This window comes from Vespa crabro, chromosome 25 (assembly GCF_910589235.1).
Source record: "Vespa crabro chromosome 25, iyVesCrab1.2, whole genome shotgun sequence".
Lineage (NCBI taxonomy): Eukaryota > Metazoa > Arthropoda > Insecta > Hymenoptera > Vespidae > Vespa > Vespa crabro.
The window spans coordinates 1,157,507-1,178,517 of NC_060979.1; the positions used below are offsets into that span (position 1 = coordinate 1,157,507).

The 21,011-nt window shown below is 27.2% G+C and overlaps 2 protein-coding genes across 4 annotated transcripts; one reads left to right on the plus strand and one right to left on the minus strand.

Annotated features, from left to right (window-relative positions):
• The first annotated feature begins 3,393 nt into the window (after positions 1 to 3,393).
• On the plus strand, positions 3,394 to 20,494 carry LOC124432442 (fatty acyl-CoA reductase wat-like). 3 transcript variants are annotated; one of them, XM_046981418.1, is made up of 10 exons: positions 3,394 to 3,518; positions 14,523 to 14,857; positions 16,640 to 16,888; positions 17,412 to 17,557; positions 18,266 to 18,375; positions 18,446 to 18,641; positions 18,736 to 18,975; positions 19,738 to 19,841; positions 19,929 to 19,995; positions 20,069 to 20,494. In XM_046981418.1, exons 1-10 carry the CDS (start codon positions 3,500 to 3,502, stop codon positions 20,151 to 20,153), a joined length of 1,551 nt encoding a protein of 516 aa, XP_046837374.1. In that variant the 5' UTR covers positions 3,394 to 3,499; the 3' UTR covers positions 20,154 to 20,494. The 3 variants fall into 3 exon arrangements, 2 of the variants coding, with proteins under 2 accessions (XP_046837374.1, XP_046837373.1); XR_006944260.1 differs by having other exon boundaries at positions 3,395 to 3,518; positions 19,738 to 19,995; positions 20,069 to 20,271; positions 20,370 to 20,494; XM_046981417.1 differs by having other exon boundaries at positions 3,395 to 3,518; positions 19,738 to 19,995.
• Positions 4,426 to 5,022, minus strand: LOC124432443 (fatty acyl-CoA reductase wat-like). Its single transcript, XM_046981420.1, has 2 exons — positions 4,719 to 5,022; positions 4,426 to 4,632 (listed from the first exon to the last, which is right to left on the minus strand). The coding sequence occupies exons 1-2, from the start codon at positions 4,964 to 4,966 to the stop codon at positions 4,545 to 4,547; spliced, it is 336 nt and encodes a 111-aa protein (XP_046837376.1). The 5' UTR covers positions 4,967 to 5,022; the 3' UTR covers positions 4,426 to 4,544.
• Positions 20,495 to 21,011: the final 517 nt, after the last annotated feature.

Here is a 21,011-nt window from a genome sequence, read left to right on the forward strand (position 1 = left end):
TACATTCGCCATTTTATACGAGTTTATATCAATGGGATTCTTTAATATGTATGTTCTTAGTCCTACGATATATGTTGGAAAATAAATATTCCAAACGATATCTTTCATATCACAAAGAAATAAATCACGATCTTCGGGTGTCAACTTCTTCATTAGTTTATTACATCTTTCATTCGTATACGTCAATTCGTTCGTACAAAAATACCCAAAAACGTCCGCCATTTGATGAATCTTTTTATACATCCCGAGTAACCTTTATTTAACGATAAGTATTATTGCCAGTATGAAAATTTTCTCTCTTTTAGCATTCTAATGCTTTACCTCCAGAAAATAAGATATGAGAAATTTACCTCGGTTGTTTACTCACTTACTCAGGACTTCTATGATCTATATACTATATATAATATTTCTTAGGTATTTTCATAACCGGTGATACAGGATTTATATGCAAATTATCCATCAAGAAATTATTAAAAATATGTATCGGCATTAAGTGTATTTATTTTTAAGTGTATATATGTTCGAAGAAAGAAAAAATATATTTCAACACAGAGGAAAATTTATCAAGGATTTACTTTAATGTAAAGTATATATTATAGTATATGTAGTATGTAACTGTAGTATGTAACTGTATGTAACTGAGAAGAGAGAAATTAATAAATGAATTATTGATTTAGTGCACTATGAATGTACAAAAAATCTTCATCTTTAACGTAATAAGTATTTATGGTACTTATTTAAACGAGACATGAAAGATTTGCAATTATTTCAATGTGTTGTTCTGTTCAGTTATTTTCCACGTTGAATGAAAATCCATCAAAATTCTGAAATATTATAGTCATGATTGAGAGCGATTATGTCAAATCTCAAATAGAGTTACACTTATACGCGAGATCTCAATTCGTCTTAATGTCACCATGACTGTCAAGTTCAACAAGAAAATGTCATTAACGACAGCTATTGATGTTCGAAGTTTGAAGAATGCGATAAATTTGTTGAAGTAAATGTCAAAAATTGAATTTTTCAATGAAAATTCTGACATTAGCAAATGTCCGTTATTATTAATATTTCAGAATTTCGTTCATGTATTTACGAATTATGCTAATTATCTGGTACAATCCGACAAGTTGATCAATTTGATTGATTCTATGGACGACAAATCGCTCGACGATAATATAACGCAGAACGTTTATTATCTCCAAGTATAAATCTTTTATATCACTTTTACATTTATTAATATAAAAATATATTTAAAAAATAGATGATACGCGTTAATTAATAATACACTTATACAATTTTTTAATTTCGTATTACTTGAAATATGACCGAATACTTACGTTACATGTGAAATCAGTCGTTCAGAATGAGGTGTCCAAGAATATTGACACGATACCGATTGAAATATTTCATCCAGAAATTGGTTAATAGTAATTATTGTAAAAGAAAACAATAAATGATGTATGTTAATTGTTGTAACATTTTTTGTAATATTTACATATCGAGAATGGATTGATAACATGTAAATAATCGAATGTAAATAGTCTAATGAGCTCATGTACTTTTAGATAATATTTTCTTAATCAAAACAAATAATGATTAGAATCAATTGAATTAACTCATACTGATAGATCTGATCTTTCAGATTCAACGAAGATATTCATGTTGATAATTACGTATTTAAGGATAATTCCATTACTGACGACGAATTGAACGACACGATCGCTCATTACGATATACTAAACATTGGCTTAAGCAATTTTTCTGTGTATACTTTCTACATTATTTGTCATAAAATTCTCGATTACTTATTTTGTATATTCCATGTATATAATCCAAATTGAAAAATTTGTAAGAATATATTATTATATTATTAAAATTATAAGAATATATTATTAAATATATTATTAATTATATCGTAAGAAAATATTATTAATATTCTTTCAAAATATTTAAATGAACAAATATGAAATTGAGATAAAAAGTACGATCGACTCATCAAAAGATTTGTTTTATTATTTTATTTAGATTAGAGTACGTTTACCTTCCATTATATAAAATACATTAATATTTTTGATTTTAGAATATTTACAATATGAACGAACTTTTATGTTTACACGAAATTAATTGAAAAAAACAGAAATAAAATCAAGAGAGCATAACCACTTCTTTGAAAGAGAATTAAATTATTCACTTGAAAGATAGTTTTGTATGGTTTTCTCATTCAATGGCACAAAAGATGAATTCTTGATTTTTTAAAGATAAGATCAACTGCAAGATGTATTTGCGAATCTGAGTCCATTTTAAAATATAATAAAATTTATTAACAAATATAAATAATAATAATTAATTAATAAATATATTCTATAATTTAAATATATACATTAATTAATTATTTATACATTATATTATGTTATAATTAAATTCTTATTTTTAAATATTTCTTTTTTTTTTCTTAATTTAAAAAATATTCTTTATTTCAATAATCTTCTTACTTTTTAAATTCCACTTAATATTTAATTAAACACAAGATTCTAAAATAATTCAATATCTTATAATTCTAATTTTAAATAAATATTAATTATTTATCAATTATAATTTATAAGGTAACTATCCAATCACATTCTTAATTATAATAAGAATATTCATAAAAAATTTATTTATATAGTATAATATATGACATATCTTAAATTATTTATTTATTATAATAATAATTACTTCTACTTTATTTAAATTCTCAATTAATATTTGATTATGTAATATAATGTGTGACATATCCTAAATTATTTATTTATTATGATAATCAAGTATCATTTCAGGGATTTCGATTATTATTCAAAAGGAGTACAATTTTATTGAGTATACTTACAATGTAATCATTCTATATAAATTGATTCCAAACTTTTGAATGATTATCACAAAATATTGGATGTAGTCGATCATTTTTCTACTATCAAATGAAAGTATATGAATAAATGTAATGAACCGAAAAGAAAGTTAACAAGTAATGATCGGTGAATGAATTGTTTCTAGATGAAATCATTTATAATATTTAAGTACTTTTTAATTATCGTATCTTCTGAGCATAAGATATGTATCTTAAATAATCTTGTTGAAATGCTTGTATAATTTTATATAAAATGATAAATACACCTGTTTTTTCCTTCTTTCTTGAATGCTCATTTATGATTCACAATCATTTTTAAAAGACTCTTGATTTTGAATAATTATGGTCTCATTGTATGTATTAAGAATAAATACTTGTTCTAACCAGTTATTACCTTCTACTTTTTTTTCAGGCTACTTACCTTCGATTATGCGTAAAAGAAGCAAGGTTGTTAAAAAAAATATTGAGTTTATAATTGAAAGTAGAGGGGTACTGCTACAGTGCAAAGATAGACTTCGTTCAAGCAACATCTCTATCCAAAGTTAAAGGAAGGAAGGAACGTTTATTTTAAACTTTCATAATTTTTTTAAAAGCGCATTAATTTAATTCTGCCCTATGAAAAATAATTCCAAAAGTAAGTAAAATTTATATAGATATGCATTTAGAAAATCGTAATTTTATTGGTTTTTGTGAAAATTAGAAAGTACTGTTTTGTGAAAATTCATTTAAAGTATTATGAAAAATAATTCTGAAAGTAAAATTTATATAGATATGCATTTAGAAAATCGTAATTTTATTGGTTTTTGTGAAAATTAAAAAGTACTGTTTTGTGAAAATTCATTTAATGCTTTAATTCACTTAAATACAGGATGATGTGTCATTATTTTCCAACACGTTAAATCCGAAGAAACTGCTATAATTTGTTAACAAATTAATATTTTTCTGAGAAATTTTGAAGAAAGCGGTAAATTATTCAACTACGAGCTTACTAATTAGAAACATATGCGATTGTTGGAAAGGTAAGGAAAGTACAAAAAGATTTTATTTCCAAGCAGTCCATGCACATTCATGATACAAAATGTTGTGGAATACCTAATTGCATTGCAAACAAAGTTATTTTTACCGCTTCAAAATATCCATTGTTCCAGCGTCACGAAATAGAAGGAAAAGCTAAAAGCATATACTGTTTCTTTAATTCATGAAAAATATTTTATTATATTTATGAAGAGAAACAGAACGATCTATAGCATTTTATAAATTTATTTTAAAACAGATTTGCAATAATCACAATAATATATATATTATTATATATATACATATATATATATATATATATATATATATATATATATTATATATATATTATATATATATTTTGTGAATGATATTTATTTTGTCATACCCATCCAATCATAGATAAGTATATTATTTGTAAATAATAAGTAGTAGAGTAAATTCAAAAAAGGAAAATCCATATATCTGTTGAAATATAACAAATAAAAAATAGTAATTTGCTCCTGCTTCTTCACCATACCGTTTAATTAAAATCCATCAAATATGAGAAATAATTGATTTGTATATACATGAAAACTTAAATTATGATTATTATTTTATCTTTATTTTCTTTCACAATTATGCTTCTTTTACGATGTTCTAAACGTTAAAAGTGGTCCGGAACCATAGCCCAGGTGACCATAAGAAAGAAATAGACGATGACAAATTTCAATATTCGATGCATCCAATAGAGTCTTGAAAATTCGAAAAATAAGTATCATTTAGAAATTATTATTAATGACAGATGAACAATGATGTTAAAATGAAAGAAAGAAGATACCTTTGCCATTTTATATGAGCTTGCGGAAGTGTATCAATGGAATCCTTTAAAATGTACGTTCTTATCCCTAGGATATAAGTTTGAAAGTAACTATCCCAATCGAGCTTTTTCATATTACAAAAGAACAATTCGTCATCCGCAGACTTTAAATTCTTCGTCAATTCGTCCCATCTTTCATTTGTTAAGTTCCATTCAGTCGTAGAAAAATAACAAAGATTGTCCGACATTTTGTGTATTTTATTATACATTCAGAGTAATCTTGAACGAATAATATTATCATCAGTATAAAATTTTTCTCCCTTTTTTCGTTCTAATGTCTTCTCTCCAGAGAATAAGATCAAAGAAATTCACCTTGGCCGTTCATATAAACACAATGCGATCGTATCAGTTATAAAAGCTGGTAGTAAATGTAGAAAATACACGTAGAATAAATAGACGGGCAGATATTTCGTTATGTTTAAAGAAGAGTAACAAATTGCTTCCTTAGACGGTATTAATTGTGCGTATTTAAATATTTCCTTCAGTCTGTTCCTTCAGTCAGTTCCTACATTATCTTCAGATATGTAATTGTAAATGGGAATATCATCGCTAAATCAGAAAGATTATCGATACGAATAAAGAGGATATAATTTATTTTTTTCTAAAATCATTATTTAATTTGGTCGTGAAAATACTATTTCCGTGTAAATGAAATCATTTGAACCTACCGATGATTATTTGCAATGTCCCAGGCACTCGCAATTAGACCATTTATAGTTAGATCTTCGGGTACCAAGTTTATTTTTAACGACCCATCACAATAATGAGTTCTCATTAATCCCATTAAAATGCCTGCAATAATTCCTACTGGTCCGTTCATGTTGTCGATCCATCCCGGAAAAGGTTCTCGATACGTTGATATTGCTAAAAATATTACATTAATTAATATACATTATTTATTGTATTATTCTACAAAAACTATATTACTGCCAACCAATTGCAGGACGAAAGATTTCAATCGGTATCGATTTAGTATGCTTCCGTATCATATCTTCAGCGGCTGATTTCGTGTACACGTATGTATTCGGGCATATTCCAAGTAATCTAAAAAAAAGGAACGATGTAAATGTATTATTAATTAATGCATAATACAAATTCTTAAATTATTTTTTTGTAAATAAGTGAAATAAGTGAAATAAGTAAAAAGAATTATTATTTGGAAATCTAAATGTACCGCGGTGTAATGGCGTTGAGCTATTTTTCATCGAAAGAATTCATCAGATCAATCAACTTGTCCCCATCCATGGGTGGATCATAAAATATCTCTTTAATAGGATTATGAATACAATTAGCATAAGCCGTTGATACGTGTACGAAATTCTAAATTATTGAAGTTCTTGAATAATTGAAAGATCTTGATAGTCATTAGTAAGTATATACAGGATAAAGATGGTACCTTAAGATTCGGCATTTATTTGGACAAATTTATCAAATCCCTTAGATTTTGCATGTTAATAGCTATCGCCGCTTTCATTTCTTCATTGAATCTCATGGTCGCGGTGACATTGAAAACAATTGATACTTCACGTATCTAGCTCTGTCAATTTTGGAAATACCGAGATTTGGCAAGCTACAATCCCCCTTGATTATGACTATTCGTTTTCGGAATTTTGGTTCTTCTTTCCTCAACTTGGAAAACACCTAGAAAACGCACAGAATTGTAAATTTTGTCTATTTCGTTTAAATAAATGTCATAAAAAAATAAATAGCATTAGAAGACTTTGTACATGTTCAAAGTACACTAAACCAATAATTTATTTATTAATTTTTTGTTTCTTATACCTAGCAAGTATATACAAGGTACGTAATTTCTCTCAAATAATTAAAACTTGAGACTGAAGCGACCAAAAAAATTTTTGAAGAGATTTGTTTGGTATGATAGGAAACATCGTATGGTACCAAATTTATTTATTATAAATCGAACGATATGGAAAATTTTACAGTTAAATTCATTTTTTTAATAGAAATATATATTCTTTTTTTCACGGCTCAATGATTTTTTGAAACGAATTCGACGATTTTCTATATGAAGCCATCTATTATTATAAAATATTTTAAATTACATTACATTATATATTCGTGAGATCTTAAATAGTAAGGAATACAAATATATATCACTAGTTCCTGACTGTTATACTGCATACAATTGAACATGAAAGTATATCAATCCAACTATTAAAAAGCAGTTATATAGTTCGATTTAAAAAAAAGGAATTTGACTTTGAAATTCTCCCAACGCTTAACACGCTTAAAAAGGAATTAGAACATGGTGTAACTCTTCACTTTAAACAAATCCGTACAAAGACTTTTTTTTTAAGTTCGACCTCTCACAAGATATTCCCATTTTTCAAAATAAATAAGATACGCTGTATACATTATTTAATAAATAGAGAATCTCATAGTTAAAGAATCAAAGAAAATATAGAAATAATAAACAACTAACCGAATCTTCCATAAGTTCATCCAAGCGTTCAAGAACATTTTTCCCTTTTTTCGAACGTATCAAAATATAAATGCATCTGATGCCAGGACATCCTCTTAACAATTTCTCGATTAATGATTTTCCCATGAATCCAGTTCCGCCAGTCAAAAATACACTTTCATCGTCGTAAAACTTTTGAATAGGCTTGTCGATTATTTCGACAGACGATTCTATAGTTGATGTTCCAACTGTTGAATCAAGGGCCACTTCTTGTTCAGACTCTTCTAACAGCGGTTTCATCATTTCTACTCTTCCAAATCGACCTATAAAAGTAAGCGTGAATTAGACATTTTTTTAAAATTCTATATCATAATTTTCTCTTCTTTAATCCGCTTTCATATTCATGTGACCACACGACCACGATCACTTCCAATTATAAAATATAAATTCATGGCAAGCACGTTTGTGTATATATACCTATATATTACTTTTCTTTGATGCGAACGTACAAAAAGTAATAATGCAAAATAAAGAATGTTAAATACGGTTAACAAAATATCCTCTAATTAATCTGCATTTTAATTGTTTATTACAATATATTTTCTTCTTTAATCTATTATGATTATGATCAAAGAAGCAATATTTCGTGGGAAGAATTTTTCACCTTTTTGGCTTGTCTTGAAATAATTCGAAAAACATCAATTGACACAATGCGTTATGAGGGCAGTGAGAGTCAATTGTGACATTGGTTCGTCGAAATTTATCCACAGTAAGTGTGTAGGCAATATAAGATACATATCTATATCTATAATAAATATGTATCTTATTTTCAGCCTACCGTTTTGAGACATTATTCGATAAAGGAAAAAAAACCAAAAAAAAAAAAAAAACAACCGCTCACGTTATGCATTCATTATCTTTTTTATTTTCAAATCTTACGCCAAATTTTACGATAGTTTTCTCTCTATTCTTGATTTATCATCTCCCAAATCAATATAGGAAACATAGCATTTAGATAACAATCAGGATTCGATAAATTCCAAATCAATGTTATTAAACAATCGAACTGTCGATTTTATGGAGAAATAAAAAAAAAAAAGAAATAGCTGCATATAATAAAAAGAAAGAAATGTTTATGTAATTCATTTAATTGAGAAAACGATTTTTCTACAATAGTGTCGTTTATATATTATAATATACAATATTGAATACATAATGTTGGATATCCGTTTCTATGTTTGTTTTTTACTTTTAATCCCCTATCAAATGTTAAATATATAGTTTATATATGTATTATATTTAATGCTACTTGCAAATTAACATAATAAAATTATATAATATAATATTTTATAATAATGTAAAATTTCAGAAAAGAAATGTTCATAAAATTATAATATGTTATAAAATAATATAATAAAAAAGATACGATACATATAAACGAAGTATGGTGATTGTTTCTCTCACACTGACTATTATTTTCGCGTAATATCACGCATAATTGTAAATATAATCTTTAATAATTGAAATATTTTTTTTTCATAAATACACAAATTTTACTCTCTTTCACAGGTATTTTCCAATTATGAATTGAAATTGCATATGTGCTTTAAAAAAGATTGTTAACGCACTTAATAACTTAATCACAAACGTACTTTCCTTCCGTACTCACGATAAGTGTATATACTCGAACAGAGTTCACTTTTACACTAAACTATAAAATCAGATAGAAGCAGCTTAATATTGTTCCCCTCTACTATTTATTCAGCATATCCAACACGACCTGAAAGTTTAATAATTCTAAAGGTCAAAATTTAATTTTTAAGTTTTTACTCGGATTATTGAAATCTAAAATAACTGTAAACAAAAAATGCAAATCAATTTATCCTGATGAAAATGATAAGAAATATTCGAAATAAAAATTCGCCAATAATAACCCCAATGTACTTATGCATTTATTGACCTGACGCATAATTATTGCATTATTATTTTCATGCTAATTTTCACTGCCTTCCAATAAATATCGAAGAACAAATCATCTAATATTGATATATCGTTTTCAAAAAATATTTAATTACTTTATACAAGTTTTTAAGAATATAGTGGGATATATTTTTATAAGTAATAAATAAGTTAATTAATAAGAAAAAAAATATCCGACCAAATTTTTATGAATAAAAATATCCAAATAATTATAATTTCAGCCATCTTTCCGTGCCACCCGAAAGGAAGGCTAAAGATACAATTTTTCATAAAATTTACATTTTAAACAAAATCCCTTAAATAAGAGAACACATTGATCCGCACTTTGCAAGAACGTGAATTGAAATTATTCTTTCCTCTTCATTTTCATTGACAATCTTGTTTCTTTCACGAAAATCTGAACATTACGATAAGCCGTGAAATCATGTAATTATAAAGAAAATACAGGGAATAACGAATTTCAATATCTGATGCTTCCATTAAAGCATTACAAATTCGAACAATAAATATCATTAGAATGCGATAGTGAACGTAAAATGCAAGAAAGAAGATATCTCTGTTATTCTACACGAACATGTAGATGCTTTTCAATGAGATTCTTTAAGAGATATGTTTGAAAATAAATATCCTTCAAAAACAAAGTCCTTCGTAAAAGGAGAAAGAAGTATTCACGATTTTTGGTTGTTAATTTATGCGATTTATCAACCACTAATGATTAGCGGTTTGATCATCAGAACTCCGGACATTAAGTTCACTTTTACCAATCCATCCTGATGATTAGTTTCTATTAATCCCATTCCAGCACCTGCTGTAATTTCTATTGGTCCGTGTATATTATAAATTCATCCTTAAATAGATTCTTAATATTTGAATATTATTAAGAATATTACATTAATTTTTTCGGTTCCATAGGTGACTATAGTTGCTCACTATAAAATTTTCCTAATATATTATGATCGACTAAAGTGGTTTACGTTCAAAATCCTTCATAAATATCAAAGACGACTAAAGTCACGAATAATTATGTCCAGGAAAATCAGTGAAGAAAAATCAAATCAAGTAAAAGAAATTTATATAGCCTATATATATATGTAATTATTATCATTTAGTATTTAACCAAAGTGCGGTAGCAATAAAAAAATCACCACTATGAAGAAAAACTTGACAGAATTTACAAATAAATAATGTCTCGCTTAATTTATTATACGTACCATATACGTACCATATCTTTTTTTGTCTTTCTACAAAATAATCATACAACCCCGATGACTTAATTTTAAATGAAATCTGCTAAAACATGTAATCGTTAGAAACATTTGAAATGTCGCAATAACCGTTATATAATTTGATCTAGAAAGATTATTCGAGTGCTAACATCTTACGATCTAACTGAATAATTGAAAACATTAGGACAAATTTTGTGAAGGTATTCAATAAGAATAAAAAAATGAAAGAAAAAGAAAGGAGATATTATAAGGAAAATAAAAGTAACATATTCTCTCATAACCGACTAAAAATATGATGAATATGTATGATTAATACATCAAATGAATCTTTCAATCTTCTGCATATATTATTAACAGTCAGTCTCTCTTCATCTTGAAATCTAATAAAAAAAGAAATAACGCACGCTTAATTTATTAATTAGTTTTTTGTAATATTTCTCTATCGTTCATTAATCGTTATTGAAATATATTGACATTATTTGAATAATAATGAATTTCGATAACTTTTAAATCGACTCGATTAGAAACGGTCTGATATTAATAATGGTTATTTAAAAAAAAAGAGAATTGTGACAGATGATGAGAAGAAAAAGGATGCATAAACTGTGCAATTGAGCTCGTATATTTTATAAAATAATGTAGCTTAGATTTATGAACATAGATATTTATCAATTTTGAATATTCGTACCACGTGCAGTTATAATTACATGCAATGTGGAAATACTTTCGAAAGAGTGATTTTTCGCTTTCATTTTCTTCTTCTAATTTTGCATTTGATCCCAATTGAAATAAAACTCTATAATTATATTTCAGTGATACTTGTACCATTAAACAATATTATAAAATGCAAGAATACAGAGAAAATATGAAATAAATGAATGATCACGATCATATCTCTCACGCTTGCCATTTCCATAAATTTGCATACTCAATATCAAGTGAGTAATATTTCCATTTTGAAGAATGCAATGATCAATTCGCTTAGTAAACGTTATTGTCATACTAAGACTTTATAATTGTTGTATTAATAAATTATATTAATTATTATCGTGAGAATTATTTAACGAGAGACAATTCGATTTTAATTTGACACTAAACTATTTTGTAAAATGTTATATTTATTCATATTGCGAATTTACCTATGTCTTATATGTCAAAATATTTTAACAATTATTTGTTTATTTTTAATTTTTTATTGTATTTTTGCGTTGAAAATGACTCAAGGATAGGTTCATAAGGTTCGTTCAATTCGATTGTATCAATTTATTAAAAAATTTTAATCAAGTTTATATTACATTATAATATATTAATATTTGATAAGGAAAACAATTTTTTTCTCGTAATTATCGCGCATGGCTATAAATGAATATCGTATAACGTATGACGAGTACGAGGGAAAAATCACAATCATTCGTTCATTTTCTTCGTATTCTGCATTCTATTATATTTTTTACTATATATTATTTCTATTATATTATTTACTATATATTTTTAGAGATCGATATGATGGTAGTACCGATAAAAGTCGACGAAGAGATAAGAAATGGTTGCTGCAAAAATCGTCTCAAGAATTGGTACATCAATTGCATAAGTGCTAATTGATACGCAATTCCGACTTCTTTCAATTTATTTATATTCATAAATATTTTTCTTTAATTGACATAAGAACTTTTTATTTTTATCATGTTAGCCCTTTTTTAAACGCCAAATAATTATAAATATGATATTAGCAATATAATCAATAATTTTTGTTATATTCGTGCACCTTAAAATAGATGGATCTTTCAGTACTTAGTTATAGAATTCGGAAAATTATATTAAAATTATACAGTTAAGTATCTCACGGACAAACACCGCTTATAAATGTGTTAGTATGTGAGGTGTATGGGATGCTACTTTGAAAGAATTATTTTAATTTTTAACAATAAGTTAGTTGGCGCACATTCGGTCGATATGCCAAAGTTCAAATCATTTTTCGCAGCAGCCATTTCTTTCATTTGCATTTATCAGAACTTCCATCATTTCTGCTCTTCCAAATCGATCTGCAAACGTATAGATGAACATAAACCTGAAGATATTCAAAACTTCTTATCTCATTAATTTGATTGATTCATTTCGCTTGTTCCTTTTTCTATTTTTTAGAACGAATTTTTCCATTCACCTCACATTAGTGTGATTGATGATTGATTAATGATTCTATTAGAAAAAACAATTTAAAAAAAAATATTATAATCGAATATTATTTACGCATTTTATAATGTTATGACGTTATTTTTCTTTGTATAATAGAGCGACCACAAGATCGTTATTAACTCCAATTGGATAAAAAGTAATGATGACAGTTCTTACATTTATGCCTCTATAATACTGTAAAATTATAAATAATGAGAAAATCGTTTGATCTGTGAGCGTTTGTAATGTAATGTGTGATCCTAACTAAAACGGTCGTATATTTCGGGTTAAAAGAATTTATATAAAAGTATAAAGTTACTTCCTTAGATTAAATTTGCATACGTAAATAATACATAGCAATAGTTTCCTTAAGAACTATAACCTTAATAATGTTTAATAATGTTTAATTCGTGATTTCGTCAGCTATGAACGAAAAACGCTTATCTTAGCATATATTACCATTTTTTAAAGTTCGTCCCATTTTTATGAAATAATTCGGTATATATATATTTATATCATTATAAATATATATATGTATGTATGTATGGTCGTTATATAAATATAAATGTTCTAAAAATAATAGGTAATGGAAAATATATTATGTTAAATACAACTGATAAAATGACTTCTGAGTGACCTCCGTTGCTCTGACCCCTATTTTAATAAGAGATATGATTTGCAAAACAAACTTCATTAAAGTTAAAATTATTCGTAAAATAAATTATACGTAAAAGAATAGGAATTAGAAGGCAGATTAAAGTCGTTTCTGAATTTGATTCGTTTTATTCTTCGATATCTATTTATAATGAAATATATATTATATTTCACATAAAAACGAATATGTAATAATATAATTTATTTAAATAACACTTATACTCAAAACGATAAAAAATGATTATAAAATTAATCCGCATGTCGTTCAAGATAATCGTCTAATCACAAATTTGTTTTTTTTCTGTCACTGTTTACTTTTCAACCTTTCGTACAGAAATATCTATAGTAATAAATCGAGACGGCTGTTAGTCATAAACAAATTTGTATTGTAGCAGAATAGTATATCTCACAAATGTTTGCTAACAAGTATATTGTCGGTGGTTGTGTACAGAGATATATACCCCATTAGTATGTGTAATTAACATAATACGATTAAGCGATCATTTTAGATCACATTGAGTTTTAACTGTATTCCTGCTTTAATCTTCTTATGTATAAGTGTATTTAAATATATAATTCTTGTATATTCGTTTTGTTGTTATACGTAAATGCAAAATAAAATATGTATTAATTATGAATGAATTTCTAGTGGCGATATAAATCAAATATCTCATCTATTTTTTGCTTGACCTGGTGAAACCATACGTATGGATTTATCTATGGAATAAATTCAAGGCGAATTCTGACCACTGGAAAACATATCTTTTATTTATTCATTGTTAAAAAAGAAAACATATTAAGACAAACGATTAAGGGATAAACCTCGAAGATATACTGCAAGATTTTATTTAATACTTCCTAGTTTGCAAATGATTTTACATTCTGGCGCGCTTGAATAACGGAACGATCATATATAAATATGCATGTATATAAGTAGACACACATAAGGAGATACTGAATTATTTTCAACTGATCAAAGAACAAAAAATTTTCTAATTACACCTTTATAAGTTCAAAATATTATAAATGAATTAGTGGCTTAGAATATTATTGAAGCATACATGTAAGAACAGCCATGATCTCTATTCATTCAATCGGTATTAATTAAGATAGTGTGATAGCTTGATTATATGAACAAAAATCAGTTAATCACATGGGATTGGAAAATGCTTGAATAATATTCGAAAGTACGATTATAATATTTTTTTAAATAGAATTATCAGCCTACTAATAAGAGAAATGTGAAAGAACTCGTGCTACAGCATAGAAAAAGAACGATCGAAGAATATATGTTAATATTTTTGTATACAGATCGATTTGAAGGAACAGAAATGATGGAAGTGCAAATAAAAGAGAACGACCAAGAAAAAGCTGTAGCGAAAAAGAATTTGAAGCTTGGAACATTGAAAGAATATTCGCCAAATGAAACGCTATCTTCAGTTGAAAACATCCACAAATTAACGACGATTCAAACCTTCTACGTAAATCAATGTCTTTTTATAACCGGCGGTACAGGTTTTATGGGAAAAATGTTGATTGAAAAATTATTACGAGGATGCCCTGGCATCAACTGCATTTACGTTTTGATACGAAGGAAAAACGATAAAAGTGTCTCTAAAAAAATGGAAGAAATTGTCGAAAATTCGGTGAGTCCTTTATTTACAATCGATTATTATATTTATCTTGTGATTAGATTTTCATTCAACTCTATGATTGTATGTCTTCACTGAATAGTATTTAATATTTAATACATTTAATAGATTCTTTTAAGAAGAAGAAAATTGATAAAGAATTTTCAAATGTCTCCTTCTTTCTTCTAAACCATATTATAAAGTGGTAACAGTAAAGCATAATAGAAAGCAGGCTCCTCAATAGTTTGTTTTCTGTATCTTTTCTGATATTAACGTTAAAATTAATATTTAGACGGAAAATATTCTCTACTTAGTTATATAATGACTTTGATGGAAGTCATGTAAAAAATTACAATGAAATGCGTTTCTAAATATATGAAAAACAATTAAAAAGAATGTTTTAGAAAAAGATTTCCAAAGTTGAACACAGTACTTCTAATACATTAATACATTCATGATCAAGCGTATAAAGCGATATGAACAGCTGATACCAAGTTTAATTTGCAAATATCTATAGCTGAATACCGCAATGATTTGTTATTTAAATATGTACCCATATAGGAAATGTAGCTTCTTGATATCATACTTTCAATTAATTTGTGCTTAAAATTTAAACAGGAAGTTAAATATTGGATAGAATATTACAGGAAATATTAAACTTAGAAAGAGTTATTTATATTGATGAAATTTATATTTAGCAAACGAATATACTGAATTTTTTAAGACATAACTAAATAACGTATTTACAGGTTTGTTTCTGCTAATAGCTTTACGTTGTATCAAATAATAACTAGAAATTAGGCACGTTTCATAACGAAACTAAATCAAAGTAAACGAAATTGAACAAAAAATTTACCAATAAAAATTTAATATTTTAATAATAATGTTCTCTCGATAAAACGCAATTCGATAAAATATTGAATTTTACATCTATGATTTTTTTTTCAAAATCTGAAAGTAAAAGTTGTAACACTGCGTTTTCATTTTTTGCTAGTAATCAAGACATAAGACTACGTTAGCGGTCTCGAAACGTTAAAACTCCCTAATAAGAATGCATAAGAATATTTAAGGAATTAAGAATGATGAGGCCAAATTTTAAAAGTTTGTTAGTTTTCTTTTCACAAGCCAAATAAATATATCTATTTTTTTTCTCAACGTTTTTCATGTGTTAAACGCATCAGAGTTATTTTGGGTACTTTAGCAGATTTCTTGAATCCAACTTTCTTTTTTTTCTTCAATCGTATCGTCATTGTTCTCTATTCATTTTCTCACATTATTTATAATCTAAAGATAATAGAAAATAGTTTGATAGCATAAAAAAATTTGGTAAAAGATTTTTAATGCGGTAAGTTACGACCCTCATTCTCTGGAGAGAGAATTCATATCGAAACATGTCAATGTTTACAATTATCTTTAAGACACTGTCTAAATTATATATAAATTGTTATTTGCTGTCTATTTCTATAAATTAGAAATGAAAAAGGAATAATTTAGAAATTTAGAAATCAAATATTAGGGAAGAAAATATAAGATAAAATAAATGCATAAATCATAAAAATAGAAATCATCTCGTTATTTACCAATGCTCAATAACAAAGAAATGATCGTGATTCGATAGATTCAAGGCTTTATTCTGCAGTAATATATCCACTTTTCAATGTTTTCAACATTTATTTAACAAAGTGAGTTGAAGATACGACATAGGGTCCGACTATTTAGTCATTCCTCTATTAATGATACGTAGGTGCGTATGTGGGACAGGAAATATTTATAAACCTATCAATGCACACTTTTCAGTTATTTAACACGCTGAGAAAGCAGCAGCCAGGATTCCAAAATCGCATAGTGGCGATCGAGGGTGACTGTAGTTTGCCGAATCTCGGTATTTCGACAACCGATAGAGCTAAACTCATACGGGAAGTCTCTATTGTTTTTCACGTTGCCGCTACTGTGCGGTTCAACGAGAAAATTAAATTGGCGGCAGCTATTAATGTTCAAAGCCTGAAGGATTTGATACACTTATCTAAGGAAATGTCGAAACTAAAGGTACGCATTCTATTCTTTGTATGTGTGCTAATAACTCTATCATCAATCTCTATTTCGATTACTTTTTATGATAAGAGATAGAAATCAATTGTTTGGTTCAGAAAAACGCATTAATGTATGACTCAGATCCTTCTCTAAGTCACAGAAATTTTTCCAAGAAAGGAAATTGAAGTAAGGCGATGAAATTATTGAACAAATCTCTTTTATATTTTATTGTTTGTAAAATTCAAATACGAAAAATGAAATCGCATCTTTGACATAGAATTCACAAGTATTATCCCTACTTAACAGACTTTCTGTGACATCGAAAACTTGAAAAAATGATTCTGACAAACAATTGATTAATGTATGTTCCTTTCAACCAAAGAATTACGTTCTCCGTTATTTCTTCGAATCAGTAAAATTAGCAATGATATCGTTTCGTAACATGGTTATTGAGACACGCTGCACATTTTATTAATTATGTGGATCTTTAATTGAATGATCTGACTCTAATGAATGTTTGTTATCTTTTATGTTATAGAGTTTCGTCCATGTATCAACGGCTTATGCCAATTGTCTTGAAAATCAGATCGAGGAGAAATTTTATGATCCATCGATGAATGCCGACGAATTCATCGATTTGATGGAATCTATGGATGAGAAATTGATCGATAATGCTACACCGCAGTAAGTTTATCACCGAATCTTGATTTCACGATTGTTTTCTCTCATTATATTTCCATACATTTGTCGAGCCAAACGATTAGCTGGATACGTATACAATCTTCAAAAATCTATTCCACATAATGTTTTTATTTTAAGTAAATTTTTGTCAAAATATTAGGGCAGAAATAAAATAATTCATGAAAAGTTACTGAAAACATTAAAATTTTAAATTCTATTTAAATTCATTGATTATATTTCTGGGAAACGAAAATAATGAATGTACTGTAAAGTGAAATTCGATAACATTTTTTCAAATTCATTTTGAATACTATCTTTAGGTTGTATCTAATCATAACACAAATTACAATTCATTTTTGAATTAAAAAATAATATCACAGTTGAACATATTTGACAATAGAATTTAACAAAGTTAAACGAAATTGAAGAAACAAATTAACAATTACAATTTAATATTTAATAATAATGTTCTTTAGTTATATAACGTCACTTGAAAAATCTGCTTGATAAATGAAAGATTTGCAATTTTTGTGGCTATTCATTATTTTTGTCAATAACATTATCGCTAGAACTTCGTTACGTATATCCATCTATCGATATTGTAATGACGCTTTGTAAGTACGTTTCCGCTCGTGAATATATTAAAAATATATTAAGAGGACAAGTTATAGGTACCGACAATTAAAAATTGAACCTTATTTCTGATATTAGCTTACTTGGAAAATGGCCGAATACATATGTTTATACGAAATCAATCGCCGAGGATATCGTAAAAAGACATGCTGGCTTAATGCCGATTGGAATATTTCGTCCAGGAATCGGTTGGTAATAATGTGACTCTGTTAGAACAAAATAATAAATAATACATAATAATTAACTTAATATTCTTAGTGCTACCAACGTATATAGAACCTACACAAGGATGGACCGATAATATGAACGGGTTAGTGGGCACTACAGCAGGTGCAGCAATGGGAATAATACGAACTAATCTTTGCGATGCATCGTTAAATGTAAACATTATACCCGGAGATCTGGCGACTAATGCGCTAATTGTTAGTGCCTGGGACATAGCGAATAATCGAAGGTAACGTCAATTAATCACGTTTATTCGAAATATTTTCGATCAAACCAAATGACGATTAGAAAATATTAAATTACCGCTTACTGTAATCTTTCAGATCCATCGAAGAAATTCCTATTTATAATTACACATCTATGGATAATGCAATCACTTATGAGGAATTCACAAAATTGTCGAAGAAGAATATTAAATTATTACCGACTAACGATGCAATGTGGTACATAAGCTTTTGGAATATAAAATATCGATCAAATCATCTTATCTTCACGTATTTTCTACATATACTACCAGCTATTTTAATCGATACGATTGCGTTCTGTACAGGTAAAAAGCCAAGGTAATTTTTTCTTATTTTCTTTTTGAGTTCGATGCATCCTATGGTTCATGTCATTCTCAGATTCTCAAAAAACTCGATTCAATCAGTCTATTTCAAATGTAATAATTCCTTAAAGTTTATGTTTGGCCTTGTTGAGTTTTCTAAGTACTCGTCTAGGGTTAGCAATGATTCGCATGTTTCGACAATTTTTCGAAGAAAAAACAGATCATCAAACAATTTAGTTTAAACTTGTCTTCCCATTAATCTATAATTAATTCGTATCAAATTGGTACATGATTGAATATCTAGGGCAACAATGTGGTTATTTACACCCATGTCAGCACATTCTTTTCTTAAGTACATAATGATAATCACATTATTCATATGATACTTCGCCGATATCATGCATCTTACGAACTGAATGAAAGACCCTTTGTCATAATTGTTTCACCCCTTTTCCAAAAAGTCATTAGAAATTCGAGGTGTCTTGTTCTTAGTTACTGTCATGTTCTTTAATAGTCCGTAAAATTCTAATAATTGGATCTCCCATCTCCTTTCTTTTAGTAGCCGATCTTTGAGTTCCTTTTCTTGGCACAATTACTGTATCAATTTTTTTTATCATCTATCAGACATGTAGTATTTCTACAACACTTATTTACTCTTTGATTTTCCAATGTTCATGTATTTTTCTTTTCTTTAAATGTAGCTTTAATTATTTTTATATGCGGCACCTATCTTTTCAATGATCATACAATTTTTAACAAATTTACGCTTACGTTTAAGGTTACTCAAAATGTATAAAAAAATTGATACACTGTCGAAATTATTCCAATATTTTACTACTACCAAATTGAACTTTACCAATAAAAGATGGAACGAACTGTTAAGTAAGTTAACGACGGAAGATCGCGAATTATTCTTTTGTGATATAAAGGATATCAATTGGGATAAATATTTTGAAAATTACATTCTAGGCATAAGAATGTACGTCTTAAAGGATCCCATTGAAACGCTTCCACAAGCTCGTATAAAATGGCGAAGGTATCTTCTTTCTCATTGATCGTCTATTATTCACAATGACCTTCAAATCATACTTGTCTTTTTAATCTTCAAGACTTTACTGGATACATCAAGCATTGAAACTTTTTATCGTCTGTGTATTCCTTATAACTTGGGTCATGATATTCCGACACATGTAACGTTCGAATATGGGTAAATTAAGCAACTGACGTTATGGAGAGTGACAATGCAACTTTGAGAAGTTTTTTCCTATGTTTGAAATTGACATCCATATAGTCTAATTATTATTGTATATAGGTAAATAATATTAAGGTTTTCTCTACATAATTCTTTATATGAATGTTAATCATTGCGACTTAAAATATACTTGAATCTGTAACTATTGATATTTGTAGATTTAAGCGAATTCTATTTCAAATGAGGGTATAGTACTTAATGCGGATTGGATTTCAAAGATGTATAAAAAAGTATCCATCTTAAAAATCATGATGATAAATATATTTTCATGTTAATTTATGAATACAATCATCTTTTTCTTTTTCATAATTTTTTGATATTATTACCTTATATTCATTAAAAATAATTCCTATTATATCTGGGCAATTTTTAATTGAAATTGAATATTTCATTTTAATTTCAACCAGTTCATCTTTTAAAATGTACAAATAAGGTTATAAAAGCTTGAGAAGAAATGAAATTTATACCGTATTAGATCTTTAGATTTTAATCTTTTAAAACCGGCAATTACATCTTGACTATCTTACAATATCTCAACAGAAAGTTTACCATCTTATATTTAACTTCGAAAATAATGAAGGCAAAACTTTTTATAGCAGAACTGTTAACTGTTAAGCCTCAGGTAAGACGGCAAATGGCTAATCCGTAAGGTATTTTGATATTTTGGAATTAACATCGATACAGAAATTTGAATTAGTTGTCAAAAGACATGGACGCATATTATAATTTTTTCATATGATTTGTTGATAATAAATATAGCAATTGAGGAAAATACTTTTAAAAAATCATTTTGTAAACCT